The 21,957-nt window shown below is 36.2% G+C and overlaps 1 protein-coding gene across 2 annotated transcripts in view; it reads left to right on the forward strand.

Annotated features, from left to right (window-relative positions):
- Positions 1-21,957, forward strand: part of LRBA (LPS responsive beige-like anchor protein) — a 520,386-nt gene that overhangs the window by 33,934 nt on the left and 464,495 nt on the right. For both annotated transcript variants that reach the window (XM_054562615.1, XM_054562626.1), the window contains exons 3-4: positions 21,350-21,581; positions 21,789-21,889. In XM_054562615.1, coding sequence (XP_054418590.1) covers positions 21,350-21,581; positions 21,789-21,889 — 333 coding nt within the window. The remainder of the gene's footprint in view (positions 1-21,349; positions 21,582-21,788; positions 21,890-21,957) is intronic.

The raw sequence follows: 21,957 nt of genomic DNA on the forward strand, positions 1-21,957 counted from the left end.
TGTTTTGCTGTGAGGGGTAGTTATGGGCAGGCTGTGTACTTGCTGTTGGGTCCTACAGAAAGCACGTGAACTAGTGCGTCTCTTTCTGTGTTGTTAGGGTCCTTGGATGTGAGATTAGTAATCCAGTGGGTTTAGGCATTGTTAGTTTGATTCATGTGTTTTTAAGCTCTTTTGAAACTTTTACTTTTTACAAAATGGTGTTAGCAGTCATTAGGAACCATTCCTGAAATCCATTATAGCATCAGGGGCTCCAAACATTGTTTTAAATCCATCATTTTCTTCATTCATTAACTGGAATTTTCTAACATGAAGAACTTTTTTATGTGAAACTTTATTTTTTAATACAACTTCATAAAATCAACAATTTGGTTACCTACAGAAAAACACAGGATAAATGCTTAATTCTTGCTCTTGTTTTCCATTTTTCATAGTAATGAATTGGTTTCTTAAAGGAAATTGAGTAATAGCTTACTTGGCAAAAATTTACCCACATTTTCATTCAGACATCTTTTTATCTTATGTTTCACCACAAAATTATGAGAACAGAATTATTAGAGATTTTTACTCTGTATTAAAGTATTGATTTTACACATTTTGCTTCTTTTGAGATACTAAGAACAAAAAGATTAGTCTTGATACATTTTTAAAAATTACAATTTTTGTCCTCTAAGTTTGCCACTCTTAACACTATAAGAAGATACTTGATCTAACTATTAACTTACAGAAAGTGAGTCCATGTAATCTGAACCAAGAGACAATGTGACACTGAAGTGCTTCAGTGAGAGTATATTGTCATTGGATGAAATTTCAGGTAGGAAATAACTGCATTGTTTGGTATCAGGTAGTCAAGTTAGTATAAACCACCTGATTGCTTTCAGAAAATGAACTTTTATTTTATACAAAGAGCAGGGAAGCTAGCAAAAAATTGCTTTAGTCGTAAAGTACTTGTTTTTCTTTGAATGGGAAATGCCTTATATTTTTAAACGCACATTAGAGAAAATATGAAACGTTTTTTCATTTATTTACTTATTTTTTAAATAGAAAATTTGTCAGTGACTACAAGAAAGGGTCAGCTCATGTTACTTTCAGAATTGCCAAACTTATTTAAGCTTCTGGTTCATCTTTTTAAAAACTGATGTATCGTTTAATTCCCGCCTCTCCACCCCAGTTTGAGACTTTGCTTATATTTACCTCTTCTACAGTGTTTATTTTGTATTTGTCATTGAGAATCATTTTTTAGCTCTTACCTTGATATTTGTGGAAGCTGTTTGAATACTTATATATTATTTCTGTTTGTTTAAACCATTTGCTAACTTTTTAGGATACATGCACAACATTTGAAATTTTAAAAGCAAGTTTTATAATCAAGTCTTTACTCAGTAGCCTGGCTTTTAAAAGCTATTGCAAAGATTGATTTTATACATACTACTCCAAATGCCTGTGAGATGGTGCTCATTAGTTTTGCTTTTGTAATATTGATGTTTTATAAGTTGCTTATAATTATTCTTAGTAATTATAATTGTTAGAAGGTACATTATGCCAGTATGATATAAATCTGTCTGTTGTTCATCTTAGTCTAATCACATTTATATTGGGTTGACCAAAAAGTCTATGGCTTTTTTCTCTAAAATAAGACATTTTTCATTTTCATCAATAACTTTATTGATTTGGCTATTTTGAGTATTTGGTTATCTCCTGCTATTGGCTTCTAGAGGGTAGAGGCTGTGGTGCTACTGAACATCTTCTAATGTATTAGACAACCCCACAGCAAAGATTATTTGACTAAAATGTCAGTGGTACCAAGAAGCTTCGCAAACAACTTTGGACACTCCATCAGTCACAGCACCTTCTCCATACATTGCACAAGTCTTTTTTTTTGCATTCAGTTCCATTCTTACCTTTCTTGACATAATAAAGCATAATATGCCAAAAATGTTGCTTATTTTCTTCCTTCTTCAGTATTAAAATGGCTACACAAAAATTTACCAATTTTGATCAGTTTTCTTTTAAAAGTTCCCTGATAAGATGGCTCTCACAACACAATATAACCAAATTGTTTCGCATGAAGTTAAAGTCAGCTAAGCACAACTAGAGCCATTGAATGGAAAAAACTAAACTTTTTGGCCAACCCAATATACTTATTCCCTAATCTGGTTGTTGGCTAACATAAAATCCTTGACTTGCTATAGGTCTTCAAATGAATGGTACCTTAAATGTATCTCAATTTTGACCTTTTTTAACACAAATGTCATATTGCATCTCTGTTTTTTTATAACGTGTAAATTCTTTTCCCTTTCCCCTTTAGGTCAAGCCAATAACGCCTGTAAAATAGGAGATGAAATTTAGAGCTCCTAATTTTTTATTTGCTGTGGCTGTTTGCTAAATAAATTTCAGTATATCCTATGATAAGAAAGAGAATGGTATTTTGTTATCTAGGTACTCACTGAAAGTATTCTGCTAGTCCTCTTTCATTTTTTTGTATATAGATTTTAGTAAAACATGAGGAAACAAGTATATTTCTGGATTGTTACCCTTGTGCCAACTATTCCTTTGGCGATTATTGAACTTTTACCAAGTTTACCAAGTTGTAGAAGGAACTACTGTTCTTATGCATTAGACCTCATTGTACTGAGTTGGGACAAGTGAATATAGCCTGGATAAGGTAGAAAGACTTGTTCAGAGATAACATCATGAGGAGGCTCAGACCCCTGAAGGGTTCTGATTGGCCTGACTTACATCACAGTCCTATCAGAGAACCAGTCGCTGGCGCTGACAGTGAGTGATATTTTGACTGCCAGACTTGGGTCTCATGTCCCTCTGTGGAGCTGGGCACCATGACTGACTTTCCTACAAGGGCTGTATGAAGTAAAGAAAGAGTTCCCCAAAGAATCAGAGGAAGGGAACGTGAAAGCATTGCTTCCATAAGGAAAATGGTCATCACTGTACTGAACATATTACTTCAAAGGGTCGCTATGAAGATGAAGAAAGTGGGAACACTTTGAAAATAGCCGTGTGCTGTAGAGCTTTGTACCATCTGTGTGTACACTTTGAAAATAGCCGTGTGCTGTAGAGCTTTGTACCATCTGTGTGTGTGTTTTGAGAGACAGTATCTTGCTAGGCATCAGATTCAGGTAGACTTTGTTTTGACTCCTAACTCCGTCACTCCTTAAGTGAGTTCAGGCAAACTATATCATCTTTCTGATTTAGTTTTGTATTTGTAAATTGGGACTAATAGTACTAACTTCAGAGGATTGCTGGAATCTTCGAAAATGAGGTCTAATGAATAAGTACAGTAGTTCCTTCTACAATTTTCCTTCTCATGAGTTTACAGTCTGAGGGAGACAAGAACCATGTAAACATAACTAGCAATCCAAGGCAGGTGTATGCTTTGCAATACACAAAATTTTAATAATTCAGAGTGGGGGAACATTTACTTCTTTTTGGTTTTATGTGGAAATGTCTTTGTGTAGAGGAGAGAATCGAGCTAAACTGAATTTTAGGAAAAGAACAAAGGAAGTAGGATTTTAAAGCTTCTTCGTGGTATAACTGGATGGCTCAGTAAGACAGTGTGGGGACAAGATGGGAGGCAAGGCTTTTTCAGTTTCTGTGGGTTAGGCGAAGTGACTGGAAATGTATTCTGTGGTAATGAGGAGCTGTGGCGATTTTTGTCGCGGGGTTGTACATGGTTTATTTGCTCTTGGGAACCTTGATATGATGGTAATGACATGATATTCTTAACTAGTTGGAGTTATTTTTCAGTGAGGAAAATTTTTATGTATTTAGTGTATTACTGATTTTAAGTTCTATTCATTCAAATTAAATGAGGCTTTAAAAAAAAAATCATTATGTAGTTGCCATTTTAGTTTTACTGAGTGAATAGTAGATCTCTGATAACTAATAGGAGCTAGATAAAGGCTTATGTTTCTATGTTGTTTAGATTTCAAGGCCATGAGCTTGTCTCTGGCCTTAGCCTGGGATTTCTGATGGCAAGATACTGAGGGAGTCATTTAAATATTAATTCTTACCAGAGCTGTCTCATTTTAACCCTATTTTTTGTACCTCCGTTTGTTCACGCTGATAGACAACACATAGTAATAGATGTTTTGGGAAGTACAGGTTCTTGGGCTGGAATGTGCCCTTCTGGGAAGATTTGTTACCTCTGTTGAATACTTCAACTTCTAGCACTGTTTACCTTCGTTTTGTATTGTGTTAAACTATCTAGAAGAATCTTGATTCGCTGGTTAGCCAGTTTGAACAGTTAAGACTGGAATACCAATGTAAGAGCAAGGAAAGGCTTAGCACTTCTGAGAATAAGCTACAAAAATACCATTTGGATATTTTACTTTTAATGTATTTATTTTGTAAGAGCTTATTCATTAAATTCTCCTTCCTTACCCATCTTTTATGACAGTCTCCACATTGCTGTTCCCTTTTTGGGGGGAGCAAAACACTCCCCATAATGCTCAGACAAAACAAACTGAGGATGGACCACATGTTAAAAGCCATCTTTATTGATACTGACACGTTAGTTGGCTGTAGTATCTGATCCAACGTTAGTGATCTGTGGGATGGTATCTTTTCAGAATTTTCTGGGCTGTCAAATATCTGATTCTTTTTGACTTTGTTTAGTATTTTATATAGATAATACACTAGCATTTTGGAAATAAAGATGAATATAATAATATATTTCCTACCTCTGTCTCCCCTGTTTTCAGCACACCTTATCCCTGCCAAATCATCTCCCACCCAATTAATTCAGTCACTGCTAAAGAAAACCTGAAAAATAACTTATTAGCATCTTATATATACTTTGAATTTTCCTTAGGTTTTTATAAACAAATATGAAATATTTATATGTTTCACCTCTTTTTAAATGTATATTTTAAAGTTTACATTGCAGAATTGGAAAAAGTGGTCTTGAATATTTTAATATTCAACCCACATATGATTATTTTTCATTTTTATTTTTAAAATCTATTTTATTGTGATAAGAACAGTTAACATGAGATCTGCCCTCATCATTTTTTTCAGTGTAAAATAGGGTATTATTAATTATAGCAGGTCTCTAGAACTTACTTGCATAATTGAGCTTTAGCCCATTCATTAGCAATTACCCATTTCCCCCTCCCTCTAGTCCTTGGCAACTACTCTTCTCTCTGACTGTATGATTATGACTCTTTTAGATCCTTCATATAAATGAGTCATACAGTATTTGTCTTTCTGTGACTGTCTTATTTATTTCACTTAGCATAGTGTCTTCAAGTTTCCTTGATGTTGTCAGGTTTATAGGATTTTCTTTTTTTATGGCTGAATTATATTCTATTGTATTTATATACCACATTTTAAAAAATCTATTCATCTACTGATAGACATTTAGATTGTTTCTACATCTTGGCTATTTGAGTAGCACTGAAATGAACATTGGAGTGCTAATAGAGTAGTCTCCTGTGGTAAGTAGTATTGCTTTCCACAGTTTCAGTTACCTGTGGTCAACTGGGTACTGAAAATATTAAATGGAAAGTTCCAGAAATAAACAGTGTGTGCATTTTAAATTGCAGGCTATTCTGAGTAATGTCATGAAACTTCGTGCCATCCCACCTGTAATGTGTATCATGCCTTTGTCCAGCATATCCATCTTGTATACTCTGCCTGTCTGTTATTAACCGCCTTGGTTATCAAATTAACTGTGGGCGGTACTCTAGTGCTTGTGTTCAAGTAACCCTCAGCAGCCTAAAGCTGCATCACGAAGCCTGTCATTCACCCCACTTCATCTCACCACGTGGGCACTGTGTCATCTCACGTAATCACAAGAGGAAAAAGGGTGACTGCAGTACAATAAGATATTTTGAGAGAAACTACATTCACCTAACTTTTATTACACTATGTTGTTATAATTGTTTTATTAATTATTGTTGTTTTATCTTTTACTATGCCTAATTTGTAAATTAGACTTTTTCAAAAGGTATGTGTAGGAAAAAACATCTATAGGTTCGTTACTGTCTGTCGTTTCAGGCATCTAAGGGTGTCATGGAACATACCCTGTTAATAAGGGGGACTATTATTGTATCTCTACTAGAATCTGATTACAATTCTTTTGGATGAATACTCATAAGTGAGATTGAGAGAGAAATGGTGGTTCTATTTTTAATTAAAACATTTTTAAAGATTTATTGTTTACAGAGAAGGGAAGGGAGGGAGAAAGAGAAGGAGAGAAACATCGATTGGATGGATGCCTCTCATATATCTCTGATTGAGGACTGAACCTGCAACTTAGACATGCACCCTGACTGGGAATTGAACCAGTGACCTTTGGTTTTGCAGAACAACACCCATCCAGCTGGGCCACACTGGTCAGGGCTATTTTTATTTGTAGGAAATTTCTGCATCATTTTCCATAGCAGCTGCACCATTTAATATTTCTATACGCAATGTACAGGGTTCTAGTTTTTACATATCCTTGCCAATACTTACTGTCTTTTTATTTTTTTATTTTTTGCAGAATAGTATTCTCATAGGTGTGAGGTGGTATCTTTTTCTGGTTTCATTTGCATTTCCCTGATGGTTAATGGCTTGATTATCTTTCCTAAACTGTTGACCATTTGTGTATCTTTGGAGGAATATCCTTTCAAGTCTTTATACTGTTTTTTAAAATATGTTTTATTGATTATGCTATTACAGCTGTCCTGGTTTTTCCCCTTTTGCCTCCCCCCACCCAGCAACCCCACTTTCTCAGGCCATCCCCACACTATTGTTCATGTACATGGATCATGTATGTAAGTTCTTTGGTTACTCCATTTCCTATACTGCACTTCACATCCCCATGGCTATTCTGCAACTACCTATTCGTACTTCTTTATCCCCTCACCTCTTCACCCATTCCCCACACCCCTCCCATCTGACAACCATCAAAACCCTCTCTGTATCCATGATTCTATCTCTGTCCTTCTTGTTTGCTTAGTTTGTTTTTTTATTATCAATTGTTCATTGATATGTATTTATCACCATGTTATTGTTCATAGTTTTGATCATCTTTTTCTTAAAAAGTCCCTTTAACATTTCGTATAATAATGGTTTGGTGACAATGAACTCCTTTGTTTTTTTCTTGTCTGTGAAGCTTTTTATCTGCCTTTCGATTCTAAATGATAGCTTTGCCGGATAGAGCAATCTTGGCTGTAGGTCCCTGCTTTTTATGCCTTGGAATATTTCTTGCTAATCCCATCTAGCCAGCAAAGTTTCTTTTGAGAAATCAGCTGACAGCCTTATGGGAACTCCCCTTACAGGTAACTAACTTTCTCTTGGTGCTTTAAAGATTCTCTATCTTTAACCTTTGGCATTTTAATTATGGGTCTTTGAGTAGGCCTCTTTGCATCCATCCTGTTTGGGACTCTCTGTGCTTTCTGGACTTGCATGTCTATTTCCTTCACCAAATTAGGGAGGTTTTCTTTCATTATTTTTTCAAGTAGATTTCCAATTTCTTGCTCTTTTTTCCTTCTGGCACCACTGTGATGCAAATATTGGACCTCTTGAAGTTGTCCCAGAAGCTGCTTACATTATCCTCATTTTTTTTGGATTCTTTTTTCTTTTTCTTGTTCTGATTGGTTGTTTTTTGCTTATGTTCCAAATCATTGATTTGATTTTCAGCCTCATCCATTCTGTTGTTGTTTCCCTGTAAACTGTTTTTTATATTAATTAGTGTATCCTTCATTTACTGGATAATTATTATGCTGCCAAGGTTCTCACTACATTCCTTGAGCATCCTTATAACCAGTATTTCAAACTCTGCATCTAATAAATTGCTTATGTCCATTTCGTTTAGCCCTTTTTCTGGAGTTTTTATCTGTTCGTTCATTTGGGCCATGTTTGTCTCCTCATTTTAGCAACCTCCTTGTATTTCTATGTATTAGGTAGAGCTGCTTTGACTCCGTGTCTTGTGGCCTAATGCAATAGGTATTCTGTAGGATCCAATGGCACAGGCACCCCTATCACCGAAGCTGGGTATTCAAGATGCATCCTTCATGTGGGCTGAGTATATCCTTCTCTTGTAGTTGAACCTTGGTTGCTGTTGGCAGATCTACCCTTTTTTAAAGTATATTTTATTGATTATGCTATTACAATTGTCACAATTTTTCTTCCTTTTATCCCCCTCTGCCTGGTACCTCCATTCCCTCAAGCATTTCACCTCTCTTAGGTCATGTCCATGGGTCGTACATGCATGTTCTTTGGCTTCTCCATTTCTTGTACTATTCTTAACCTCCCCCTGTGTATTTTGTACCTACCAATTTTGCTTCTTATTCTTTGTACCTTTCCTCCATTCCTCCCCCTTCCCCTCCCCACTGATAATACTCCATGTGATCTCCATTTCTGTGATTCTGTTCCTGTTGTAGTTGTCTGAGTTTGTTTAGGTTCAGTTGTTGATAGTTGTGAGTTTGTTGTCATTTTACTGTTCATAGTTTTGATATTCTTTGTAGGTAAGTCCCTTTAACATTTCAGGTAATAAGGGCTCGGTGATTATGAACTCCTTTAACTTTATCTGGGAAGCACTTTTATCTCCCCTTTTATTCTAAATGATAGCTTTGCTGCATAGAGTAATCTTGGATGTAGGTCTTTGCCTTTCCTGACTTTGAATACTCCTTTCCAGCCTCTTCTTACTTGCAAGTTTTCTTTTGAGAAATCAGCTGACAGTCTTATGGGAACTTCTTTGTAGGTAACTCCTTTAGTTACTCTCCTTTTCTCTTGCTGCTTTTAAGATTCTCTTTTTATCTTTAATCTTGGGTAATGTAATTATGATGTGCCATGGTGTGTTTCTCCCTGGGCTCATCTTCTTTGGGATTATCTGAGCTCGACTTGCATGTCTGTTTCTTTTGCCAGATTGGGGAAGTTTTCTTTCATTGTTTTTTCAAATAGATTTCCAGTTTCTTGCTCTTCCTCTTTTGACACCCCTATGGTTCAGATGTTGGAACATTTAAAGTTGTCCCAGAAGTTCCTAAGCCTCTCCTCAGTTTTTTGAATTCTTGTTCCTCTAATCTGTTGTGGTTGAGTGTTTATTTCTTCCTTCTGTTCCAAATTGTTGATTTGAGTCCCAGTTTCCCTCTGTTCACTGTTGGTTCTCTGTATATTTTTCTTTATTTCACTTTGCATAGCCTTCACTTCCTCCTCTATTTTGTGACCATACTCGACCATTTCTGTAAGCATCCTGATTACTAGTATTTTGAACTGTGCATCTGATAGGTTGGCTCTCTTCTCTTTGCTTAGTTCCTTTTCTGGAGTTTTGATCTGTTCTTTCATCTGGGCCATTTTTCTTTGTCTTGGTGCACATGTTAGGTTGTAAGGGGCAGAGCCTTAGATATTTGCCTGGGTGGGGCAACCCAGTTCCCTGCATTATGGCACTGTGTGGGGGTGAGGGGTCAGAGAGGGAACAGTGCTGCTTGCTCAGCTCTTGGCCAGCTTTCAGTCACATCCCCCACTATGCACAAGTAAATTGGGTCTTTCTGGTGCCGATTCCTGGGTGGGTGGGTTTGTGTATGTTCTAGGACCCTGTGGGAATCTCCAACGGACTCTCCTATGACACTGGGAGTTTCTCCTGTGGCTGCAACCCCCACAGTTTTTTACAGCCAGAGGTTTTGAGACCTTCTCTTCCGATGCTGGGACCCTCAGTTGCCCAGTCTGTCTTGCTTCCCAGTTGTTCCTCCTGGTTTTCCTGCACACAAATGTATGACTCCCTGTCTGCCAGCCACCTCCTTGCCCACCCGGTCCTCTAGCTGCCACCTTGCCACTTGTCCTCTCCACCCCGGCTCTGTGTTTCCGCCCCTCTTACTGGTCTGGATGAATGTTTCTTCTTTCATTCCTTGGTTGTCAGATGTCCATACTGTTTGATTTTCTGGCAGTTCTGGTGATTTTGTTTTTAAATTGGTTGTTATCCTTCTTTTGGTTGTGCAAGGAAGCGAAGTATATCTATCTATGCCTCTATCTTGGCCAGAAGCTCTCTACCTATGATTGATTTGGTGGAAAAAATACTTGATAGGATTTTAGACTTCTTAAATTTTTTAAGACTTGTTTTGTGGCCTTACAGAGTGTTCTGCGTGTGTTTGAGAAGATTGCATATTCTGGTGCTGTTGGATGGAATGTTCTGTATTTGTGTGTTAGGTTCATTTTGTCTAAAGTGTAGTTCAGGTTTAGTGTTTCCTTATTGTTTTTTTTTGTTTGAACTTGGTTTTATTTGGACCTTTTCCAAGAATTAAGAATGATGTCTAGTTTGAATGCAATAGCATATGAGTATCCAATATACTTCTTAATCAGTATGCTTTGCTATTGGCACATACGTTCCCATAGATTCTTTATATAGGTGGTCATTTACAGGGACTTATTTATTGAAAAACCTATTTTAAATTAGCCTTAGCTGGTGTAACTCAGTGGATTGAGCACCGGCCTGTGAACTAGAGGGTTGCTGATTTGATTTTCAGTGTAGGGGCATATGTTTGGGTTGTGGACCAGGTCCTCAGTAGAAGGCATACGAGTTGCAACCACACATTGATGTTTTTCTCCCTCCCTTTGTACATCTCTTCCCCTCTCTAAAAATAAATAAATTCTTTAAAAAAAATTATTTTTGTTTCTCCTTTATTTTGGTTAGAGAACTGTGTTGCCTTTTAAAAAACTTTTCATTGAATTTATTGGTGACATTGACCAATAAAATTGTATAGGTTTTGGGTGTACAATTCTATAATTCACCATCACTCTGTAGCTTTTTTTGATTGTTTCTTGGTCAGTCTTATCTGTTGCATTTTCTCAAATCTAAGATGTCATCAGTTGTACCTTTGTTAATTTTATTCAACATTAAGAAAAAACTGCCAACTTAAATTTATGATGCCTTTGATTGTAAGACACATTCTGATTTTTGAGTTTTTAAAAAAATTTTTTTTAAGGAATTGATGAAATTCAGTATATGAATTTTATTGAAGTACTATAGGGGTGTACCGAATTATTTTTAATAAAAAGGCATTAGGTCTAATGCAGTTATATTGTGGATAGAGAAGCATGAATGAAAATGAAAAACTTCTTTTAAAAAAAATGGCTGCCTTATATACAATTGTACATACGTGCCCCAATTCAGCTAATTTCCTGTTTTTGAAATTAGTCTGATTTTGGGTGCAAGAGATAGAACTTACATCAAATTAGCTTAAGTGTAAGGGGCATTGCTTGGCCCGTAGGACAAGGACAGACCATTGACTGAAAATGCAGAGCCCGGGGGCGCGGGAGCAGGCACTGGAAGTAGGGCGTCGGCGCTGCCAGCCTCGCCTTTTCTCCGTTTGCGCTGTGGGTGGGTTTCTCTGGGCACAAACCGGGGAAGATGTCTGCTGGAGGCCACCAGTTTGCGTACCATTTCAGCTTTTCCCGAAAGGCCAAAAGCCCTTTTTATTCCTCTCCCAATTAAAAAAGCAATTTTTGTAATGCCTTTCATTGGTCTGATTTAGGTTACATTTTCACGCCTGCATTAATCACTGTGACCAACATGTGCCAGGCCAGAATTACGTGTCCCCTCTGCGGCCTGGGTGTGAGGCACTGTGGTTTTACTGCCTGGAGAATGCTCGGAATGGAATGGGGGATTAGAGGAAGAATGAGCCAGGGCAGTACAGACAAAAACAGATGGACATTTAGATTGTTTCCAGTTCATTCCTGTTAATACAGTTTCTTTTTCGTATCTGATAAATCTCCTTACATAAGTATATTAGTATGAAATTAAAGAATGTTGGTATGAAAGTATTATAAGGATCTAAAAGGCCATCTTTTGTGGAGGAAAGTTGTAATATAGATCTTTCTTTGATATATTCTAAACTTTGCAGTTCCTCAAAATAGGATTTGTTAGTCTTCAAATTAAAGACTGAAATTTAACAATGTATTTTAACATAGTTTGGAAGCATTGAGGGGATAATAATATGATAGAGCTAGGCTGTGGAAGTAATGAGGGTTCTTAAAGTGTATGTGAGTCTATAAACAGTTATATGTAAACATATAATCAAACTCAAATACTATAATTGATTCAGTTATGGAATGCAAGACATTTTGCTATCTCTTTTATATCCTATGATGTTTTGGTTCCGAGTAATGTAAGTTCAGTGGACTTCTGACTGGTTGTCACACAGTGACAGATTTCTGATTTTTAAAATATGTCATTGCTATAAATCATTGGTTTGCTAGATTGAACTAGCAAGCTATTAAAGAACATGGCAGTATTTACTGTAGATAAATGCAAATTTAAAAAGGTTCTGTGTATGAAGGTTTAAATGATTTATTAGCCTTCAGTGCACACATGAATCTGAAGTTATATAATAGATTTAGAAAATTTCATTTCCTGTTTGAAGGTTCAAATTTGCATATTTATTCTATAATGAAAGGATTTGATCTGAGCCAATAGGATACATAGTTAAAATCCATGATATCAATAAATGCTTAATCATTTTTTTGGTATCTTATATGTCAAACCTTTTTTTAGGTGTAGGGCAAGTGATTAAATACACCGGCACCCCCCGCCTGCACCCCCCCCCCCGCCCCCGCCCCGGCCTGTGTGGGGAAGGAGGGAGAATTGAAGAACCTGGGGCTTGTATGTCTTTAGGTGGCTCAGAAATTGTGCTCAGGAGGGTTTCCTTGCCCTTTAATTTGGTTTTTATTTCCTGTCAATGAGAGATTCACCTAGGTTAATATAGTTTCCTTTTCAATGGGAAATAATCAGAACAATAAATTCTATGAACAGAGTCACAACTCACATCCATTACTTATTTTTTTAAATTAAACTTTTTATTTTGAGATAGTTGTACGTTCACATGCAGTTGTAACAAATAATGCAGAGATCCCTTGTACACTTCTCATTTTCCCTCAGTAGGAAAATCTTACAAACTATAGTACAATATTGACACTGATAGAATCAAGATATAAAACATTTTGTCATATAAGGATGCCTGCTGTTGACATTTTATATTCACATCTACCTTCCTCTTTCTGCACTTCCCTTTTACCCTGGCAACCTCCAGTATGTTCTTCAGGTCTATAATTTTGCCAGTGCAAGAGCTTTATATAAATGGAATCATATGCTGTATGACCATTTGTTTAGTTTTGGCACAATTCTCTGGAGGTGCATCTAGATTGTTGTGTGTATCAATAGTTTGTTTCTTTTTATTGTTGAGTTATATTCCGTGTTATGAATATACCAGTTAATTTAACCATTTACCTGTTGGACAGCTGAGTTGTTTCCATTTTTTGGCTATGATGAATAAAGCTGCTATAAACATGTGTACAGGTTTTCGTGTGAACAAAAGTTTTAATTTTTCTGGGAAAAATGCCAGAGGTGCATTTGCTAGATCGCGTAGTAGTTGCGTATTTAGTTGTTTTAAAACACTGCCAAACTGTTTTCCAGAGTGACTGTCATCTTATATTCCTGCCAGCAACATCTTGAGTGTGTCAGTTTTCTGCCTCATTGCTAGCATTTGGTGGTGTCACTTTTTTTTTTTTTTAAGCCATTCTGATAGGTGTGTAATGGTACCTGATTGTTTTTAATTTGCACTTCTATAATGGCTAATAATACCTTTTCATGTGCTTATTTGTCATCTATATAGCCTGTTAAGTGAAATGTTTGTTCTTGGATTTTTGATCATTGGATTTTTTTTAATAATTGGATTTATTATTTACTTTTTGCTATTGAATTTCGAGACTTCTCTATTTTAGATATTTTCCTTTGTGAGATATGTGCTTTGCAAATACTTTCTTTTGGACTATAGCTTGTCACTTCAATTTCTTTAATAGAATCTTTGGAGAGCAAATTTAAAAATTTTGATAAGGTCCAGTTTACCAGTTTTTCCTTATATCAGTCTTGCTTACTTATGATGTCAAGTTTAAGAACTCTCTTTGCCTAATTCTAAATCCTGAAGGTTTTCTTCTATGTGTTTTTCTAAAAAGTTTTGTGTTTTTACATTTAAACTATTATTTATATTGAGTTAATCTTTGTGTCAGGTATAATTCTTAGATAAAGGTTCATTGTTTAAGGCAGTGATTTTTAACCTTTTTTTTAAATCATGGTAAACATAGGCTAATTACTAAAATTCTGTGGCACACCAGAAAATATATTTTTTTGTCAACATGACAAAAATAGGTATAATTTGGTTGACTTACAAAAAAAATAACAGTAATTACCTATCCTTTTTGCTCCAAAGTGACTTTAAAAATATCAGGTGCCTGTAGTTATGTATAAGCATATCTGGTATCAAGAATTAAGCAGTCAGGTGTAACCTAATTATGTGACGAGACCAATAAGATGCAACGTATTATATGACCTATATATTTATGGTTCATCACAGGGCATTCACACCAGATATCTGTTGTTATGTTGGCAGTTTTCATTTTTTAAAATTGATAGTTTAAGAGAAAAGAGGCCATTACTCTTGACTAAATAGTCAGGTATTGCATGTTTAAAAACTCTTACAGCACACCAGTTGAAAACTGTTGATCTATAGATATCTACTGGTGCTAATTGCTCTAGCACCATTAGTTGAATTTCCCGTTGAATTCCTTTTGTCCCTTCGTCAAAGCTCAGTTGGGCTTTTTTGTGAGGTTCTACTTCTGTGTTCTCTGTTTTGTTGATTTATGTGTCTGTCTCTCTGGCAATACCTCACAGTGTTGATTACTATAGCAATATAAATCTTGAAATTGGGTAGACAAATTCTTCCCACTTTATCTTCCTTTTTCAAGATAGTTTTTGCTATGCTGGATCCTTTGCTTTTTCCTATAAATTTTAGAATAATCTTTCTATGCCTGTAAAAATCTTGCTGAGATTAGGAAAGAAATTGTGTTAACTCTAAATTATCAATTTGGGGAAAACTGACATCTGTACTGTAAGTGCAGTATATCTCTAAGTTCATTTAGATCTCTCATTTCTTTAATCATCATTTTGTTGTTTTCAGTTGCAAAGTCCTGCAAGTGTTTTGTTGGATACATCTAAATATTTCAATTTTTTTTTGAGCAATTGTAAATAATACTGTATTTTTAACTTCATTACCAGTTCCTTCTGGCCTGCAAAGTTTCTGTGGAGTAGTCAGTCTTATGGGAGCTCCCTTGTAGGTAGCTATTTTTCTCTTGCTGCTTTTAAGGTTCTTTGGCTTTAATCTTTTGCATTTTAATTGTGATGTCTTGGTATGGGCTTCTTTGGGTTCATTTTTTTTTTTTTCAAATTATTTTTAGAGAGGGGAGAGAGAAGGAGAGAAACATTATGTGCGAGAGAAACATTATGTGCGAGAGAAACAATGATCAGTTGCCCCTTTCATGCCCCCAACCAGGGACCTGGCCAGCAACCCAGACGTGTTCCCTGGCTGGGTATTGAGGGAGGGAGTAAGTCCAGCTGTGGATCTAGGACTTTGGAAACCCTGTGTCTCCCTCAGCCACAATCCACACTGATTTTTACAGCCAGAAGCTGTGGGGACCTCTCTCCCTGACACTGGTACCCTGGGCTGGGGGCCTGGTGTGGGACTGGGAGCCCTTGCTCCTCTGGCGGGACCTTGCAGCCAAGATATCGCTCCTGGTTTATCTTTCAAGGAAACCATCAAATAGTCTCACGAATATTCTTCGGGTATTTTCTGTAGAAGTGCTGTCATACATAATGCATAAATATGTGTATGTTAGAGGCATTGTATATAATATAGACCTTTGGCTTTTATGAAAATCCTTATCAGGCAAAACCAAAAATTACCAGCTTAGAAGGAACTTCTGAGATACAAGAGTGAGTAAAATTTTATTGAAAATTTTAATTCTTATTGAAATTTTATTGTTGAACATTTTAGTAAGTTGTTGCACATTTCATATTCTAATTCAGCGAATACTTGCTTGGCACTGTTACGTATTGTAGGACATTGCTCTTGTGGTCACTGGATGGCGCGTTTCAGAACCTACGCAGCCTTTCTTTCAACTGATGTTGACTGGGGAGTAAGATACTTTGGCTCTCTCAGTAAAGGGTTGGTATAAAGTAGAGGCTGATGGTCATGTTACTACCAATATACTGAGCGTTCGTTCTTCTGTACTAGTAACTGACTAAGGCAAAGTCTTGTTGCATTGTTTTATGTTAGGGATGATTTTAAAAGATATGTACACTAATGAAGTTGTAACATTTAATCACTGTTCTGTATGATTTATATATAGTGAATCTCTGCAGTAATACATGTGGAGTCTAAAAATTAAGTTGTGTCAAATTCAGGGCTGAGCTATTTCTGTGTCTAAGCTTATCAGGGCACACCACTATCTCCAAAAAATAGATCAAGAGAGACGCTGTTGGGGAGTTAACACCTGCTATAGTATGAGCGGTGGGGTTGGGGAAATGGCACTTGTTATATAAATATTTTTTATATATATATATATATACACACACACACACATATATATATATAAAATCAGGCTATATAGGTTTTAAGCTGATGTGATAGAGAGGCTCCATATGACAGTGACTTAAACAAGGTAGAAGTGTGTTTGTCCTTCAGGTGAAAGTTTGGGTAGTTAAATGGTCCAGGGCTACTGAGACAGTTCTGTAATTATCAGGATCCATAGGTCTTTCCGCCCTGTTACCTTCAACAGGAAAGTTACAGCACAGACTCTTAGGCGGGTGCTCTGACTCTTGTCATTATTTCAGCATCTTATGTAAGTGGAAGGAGGAGAGCTGCAAAGAGGGTCATGTTACCTTCCTTTTAAGAGTTATACCCAGAAGTTGCACTTATTACTGTCCTCCTTGGTCAGAACTTGATCAAATGGCTGGAGGCTTGAGGGAAAGCTGAGAAGTGAGATCTTTTGCCTGGACCCCATGTACCAAATTAGAAACTCTGTATCATTATGAAAGAAAAAATGTCACTTGGGAGTCGTCATAGTCTATGGTGTGGCATTGTAATTTTTCCTCAATTTCTCCCTACTAATAAGTTTGTAGTGACTGTAAACATGTGTATAGGGTCACTTTCACTTAGGAATGGATTCACTGGGATAAATTGGATACTTTGAGATTGGCACTTGTAAAAGTAATTACATTTTTAAAGTACGTAGGTAAATAAAAGAAGCTTACTCTTAGTTCATTTTACAAAATGAAAAATCCAGAGAAAAAAGTGGTTTGTCACAAGAGACAGAGAGTAGAGTATCCAGTTAGGAGCATAAGCTGTTGTTGTACATTGTCCAGTTTTTCTGTTACACCTTATTCCTGTCACATCTTTGAGGAAAAATTAGCAAGTTTCCAGGGAAAACATTGCTTCACTTTGAAGTAGCAGAATTTTCTATGTTTGTAGTCTTTTCAGTTTCATAAATCTTTTGAAGAGGTTATTTTTTATCTGTTTCTTGATTTTCTGAAAAGACAAGTGACTTAGGTTTAATTATTAATTTCATCTTAAGTCACTTTATTAATATAACCATTGAAAAGATCATCATGCCCTATTTAAGTTCTATTTCAAAACTTGTGAAGGTTTATTTTAATTCTTTGAATAATATGCTTTAAAATTTCTATAACCTTATACATTAAACTGTAATCTATAGAAAGCGTGCTGTGCCACCCTGAAGGTTGCTATAAAAATTGTTTATGAAGTTCAGGCGAAGACTAAAACATGTTGAAATAGAGAGTTTTGAAAAATGTTCTATGTGGCAAAGGAGATCAAATCATGCTAAAATGCAGAAAAAGACTATACATCAGTTTTCAGGCTACATTATTCAAAAAAAATACAACCATAAAAAAGGTAATAAGATTACATTTTCACATTTCATGGCTAGTAAAGTGCATTAGGCTGCTCAGATATTCATAACTTACTGTGACATTTGGGAAGATTACATTTTGTAGTGCAGAGCCATTACTACAGCTCAGATAATAACTAGCCAATGCTTGGACTTAGATTATGATCCCTGTCATTGGAAACAAATTTGTGTTTTGAAGGTTGATCAGTTTCAAATAACTATTAGAAAGGGTTAACATGACATACTCTAGGCCCTGTCTATGTTTTTTAGGTATAATAGATATGCATACATACAGTATATCAAATATGCCACACATTTGTATGTAGCAATTTCTGCCATCAATTTTCCCCTTGAAAGGCGTATTTTATAATATTTAAAGCAATAGAGGAATATTTAAAATACCTGTCTGGATACTGCTTTCACAATATAAACTCAATTCAAAAGCTGGTGAAATATTTGGTGCTTTTTTTTTAAAAAATTACTTTTAAAAATTAATTCCATAGCTTCTTGGAAGGGTGGTTACTGATAGTAATAAACAGATCAAAATGAAAGATTGATGTAAGTAATACTAAGGTGAAGCTAAGGTCTCCTAAGTTAGTTAGCTGCACCTAGGTGTTATTTTGTTTTTGTTTTTTTTTTTTAAAGAAATTTATTTTTTCATTTCCAGAGAGAGGGGAAGGGAGGGAGAGAAACATCAGTGTTGTGAGAGGAACATTGATCGGTTGCCTCTTGGACACCCCGAAATGGGGACCTGGCCTGCAACCCAGGCATGAGCCCAGCCCAGGAAATTGAACTGGCGACCTTTCAGTTCTCAGGCCTGCACTCAGTCCACTGAGCCACACCAGGCAGGGCACAGCTAGGTTTTGACCTATTTACATCCGTGTGGAGGCTGTCCCCAAGTGTATATACTAAAAACTCTCCCTTTGCCCTTTTTCCCCAAAGTTATCTTTTCAGAGGCAATTACTGTTTCGTTTCTTGTTTATAAGTCTTAGGTATATGTGTTTTACACTCAAAGAGTAGCCTATTGTTGATGCTTTTCCACTTTGATTTTCTCACTGAATGCATTTTAGAGATCTTTACATGTCAAATGGAGCTGCTTCATTCTTTTCAGTGGCTGTGTTATATTCCATTATGTAGTTATACACAGCTTTACTAATCATTACCTTACAATGTTTTCTTTGGGGGATTGTTTCTTCTATTTTTTATTAAAAAAATGCTAAAGGGCAGTTTTTATATCTAACATCATTACTTAAAAGTTCTACAGATACATATTTTTGAGACTGATTCATATTGCTAACTGTATCAGTAGTTCTATTACCAAATACTTTTCTACAATATAGTAATTTTTCAGTTGAAGCTGTTTTTTCTGGATACAGATTATACCATCTGGAAATAATGTAATTTTAATCCCTCCTCATATGTATACATGTTGCTGCTTTTTGACCAGTGACTTCTGTGTCTCTAGAATAATATCAAGTGATAGTGAAGTTACTGTATCCTAGTCTCGTTTCTAACTTTCATGAGGATTATTTCAGTTTTCCTATTTGAGCATGATTCTGGCGTTCAGGTGTGATTCATGTATTTTATTATTAAAGAAGGTTCCTCCCTCCCCCCATTGATAAATTTAGGAAGGATAATGGAAATATAAAATCATCATTTAGGAGTGCCACAGTTATAATAGTTGCAGGTAAGATTTATCAGTGGATTCTTAAAAGTATGATAAGAAACAAAATATTTGCATAGTTTGAAGGGATTCTCCACAAGATCCTTAACATTTTTTAATGAGAGATAGTAACTTGAAAGTGGAAAAACACTGACAGACACCACCTTAAACAGGTTAATCCAAGCTAAGGTCACCATTTGTGAGACATACTGACATCAGATGCCATCTGAAATGATAGACTGAGAGGAACACACTTCACTTCTGGGGTATTTTTTTTAACCAAAAAATGCTTAATCTGAATTTAAACATGAAGGAAACGTTTAGATAGGAAGACAGCCCATAAGATACCTGGCAGGTATGCCTCTGTAGTTCAAAATCATGGAGCCAAGAATGCCTGTGTTGTTGTCTCAGGCTGGAGACAGCTGTCCCTGGGTCTGAAAAAGGACGTTAGTGTGACAGGTGGCAACATTTGAGTAGTACCTGTAGATGTGTTAATGGTATTGTATCAACATTTATTTCCTGGTTTTAATGATGGTACTATGATCATAAAATATATGCACAGTAGGGCCAGCTGGGTAAAGGTTGTACAGGAACTATACAATTTTGCAACTTGTTGAACCTTTGAAGTTATTTCCGAATAAAAAAAAGATAAGCAAATTATCTTCACAAAACCAACATCTGTATTAGAGTTCCTATGTAGCCCACAGTGTTTTGGGTGGCCTCGGGGATCCCACAGCCAGGGCCGTGCAGCTTGGGGAGTTGGCCCCATCCACCAAGGGACTCTTAGCAGGAACCCAGCTGTCATCTCCTGATGCTGCTTGTTGCTGATGATGCAAGAGTTGTGCACTGAAGCCTGCGCCAGAGCTTTCCTAGAAGAGCCAAACGCCTTGGCCACCATGCCTGCCATGAATGCTTACCTCCCTGCACGCAGGTGCTGCCTCGTGCTGTTCATTTTTGTGGTTTTTCTTTCTCGTGCTGGTGTATGTCTTGGCAGAGCCCTGGACACCTGTGGATCCCTGGCTGCAAGGAGTTTTAATTGATTTCCTAATTTTGAACCTTCCTTGCTTTTCTGGAGTAAACTCTATTTGGTTACATCTGTTACTGTTTTATGAGCTGTTGGATTTTGTTTCGTAAAGTTCACTTTCTCCGATCTTTTAAAAATTTAGTTTAGAAGGATAGCTCTGCAAAAGTAATTGTAAAAGCATTTTAATTCCTTTAAACAGTTGGGATTTGTTAAGATTTCATAAGTCTCTTTCATTGGGAGGCTGCTGTGGATGAGATGGCAGGGTGGGCATGGATACGTCAGTACGGCCTTCTCCAGGTGGATCTTCTGATAGTCATGTCAGTGAAGTAAGTTCCCTTGACGACTGGCTTTGGGTATGTGACTCCGTATGTTTAAGTCATCCCGATTATTAATAGGGAAGCAGAGGGATCAAAATGCATAGATAGAGTCAACCAGAAATTTGACAAATATGAACTCCAAGTTTTGTGTTCGCTCTGAGCCATTTTCAGGTTTTCACTTTTGCTGTGAGCTTATATCTTATATAGGTAGCAAAGGACTCTTACGTTGCTGTGAGTAGTTCACAGAGTTTATAATTCATAAGTGAAATATTGAATTAGAAGGAGTTACAGAGCTAAGTTAGATCTTTATTGATAGCAGGGCAGTAGGTAGTGATTTACTTAAGACATTCTGTTTTTGTTTTTATTGAAAAATATTTCCATTTCTATATTGTAAGTTTTACTTAACTTTGTACTATCTTAAAGATTTCTTTGAGATTTTTGGAGGTTTTTTTTTTCTTTTTTCTTTTTTTTAAATAAAGACCCTTTTAATGTCGTAGGGTGTAGGGAAGAATGTACAGGTAGTTACTGCCAACCTAAAGCTTAGGAGCATGCTTGAGTTATATTGAGAGAAGAAGTAGTAATGTTTGTAAATTTTTTTTCCCTTTTTTTTGGAAGTTGGTAGGAGGCCAGTTTGACTTGGAAATGAATTTCATTATCCAAGAAGGTGAGAGTATCATCTGCATGGTGGACCTACTAGAAAAATGTGACGTCACTTGCCAAGCAGAAGTTTGGAGCATGTTTACAGCCATTCTGAAGAAAAGCATACGAAATCTTCAAGTCTGCACTGAAATAGGCCTCGTCGAAAAAGTGCTTGGTAAAATCGAGAAGGTCGACAGTATGATAGCAGGTATGACTTTTTCTACAATACAGTGAATGTGAAGTGGATGTTTGATTCTTAAATATTGTATTTTTCTAATTTAGTATTTATTTAAGAAATGTTTGAGCTTCTAACATGTAGCCAGAACTTTAGTGTCTGAACTCTTAAGCATGGTGTATTTTAGTCCTTCACGAAATATAAGTAGCTTAATTATTTTATTGTTTTCTTTGTTTCCAGATCTTTTAGTTGACATGTTGGGAGTGCTGGCTAGCTATAATTTGACAGTTCGGGAACTAAAGCTATTCTTCAGTAAACTTCAAGGAGATAAAGGACAATGGGTAAAATAAAAACCTTTTTCATTTGAAAGTATATAGATGGGTCAGATGTAAATTGAGGGGAAGAGATC

Source organism: Pteronotus mesoamericanus, unplaced genomic scaffold (assembly GCF_021234165.1).
Source record: "Pteronotus mesoamericanus isolate MK-2021 breed Mesoamerican mustached bat unplaced genomic scaffold, CSHL_Meso_final contig_163, whole genome shotgun sequence".
NCBI lineage: Eukaryota > Metazoa > Chordata > Mammalia > Chiroptera > Mormoopidae > Pteronotus > Pteronotus mesoamericanus.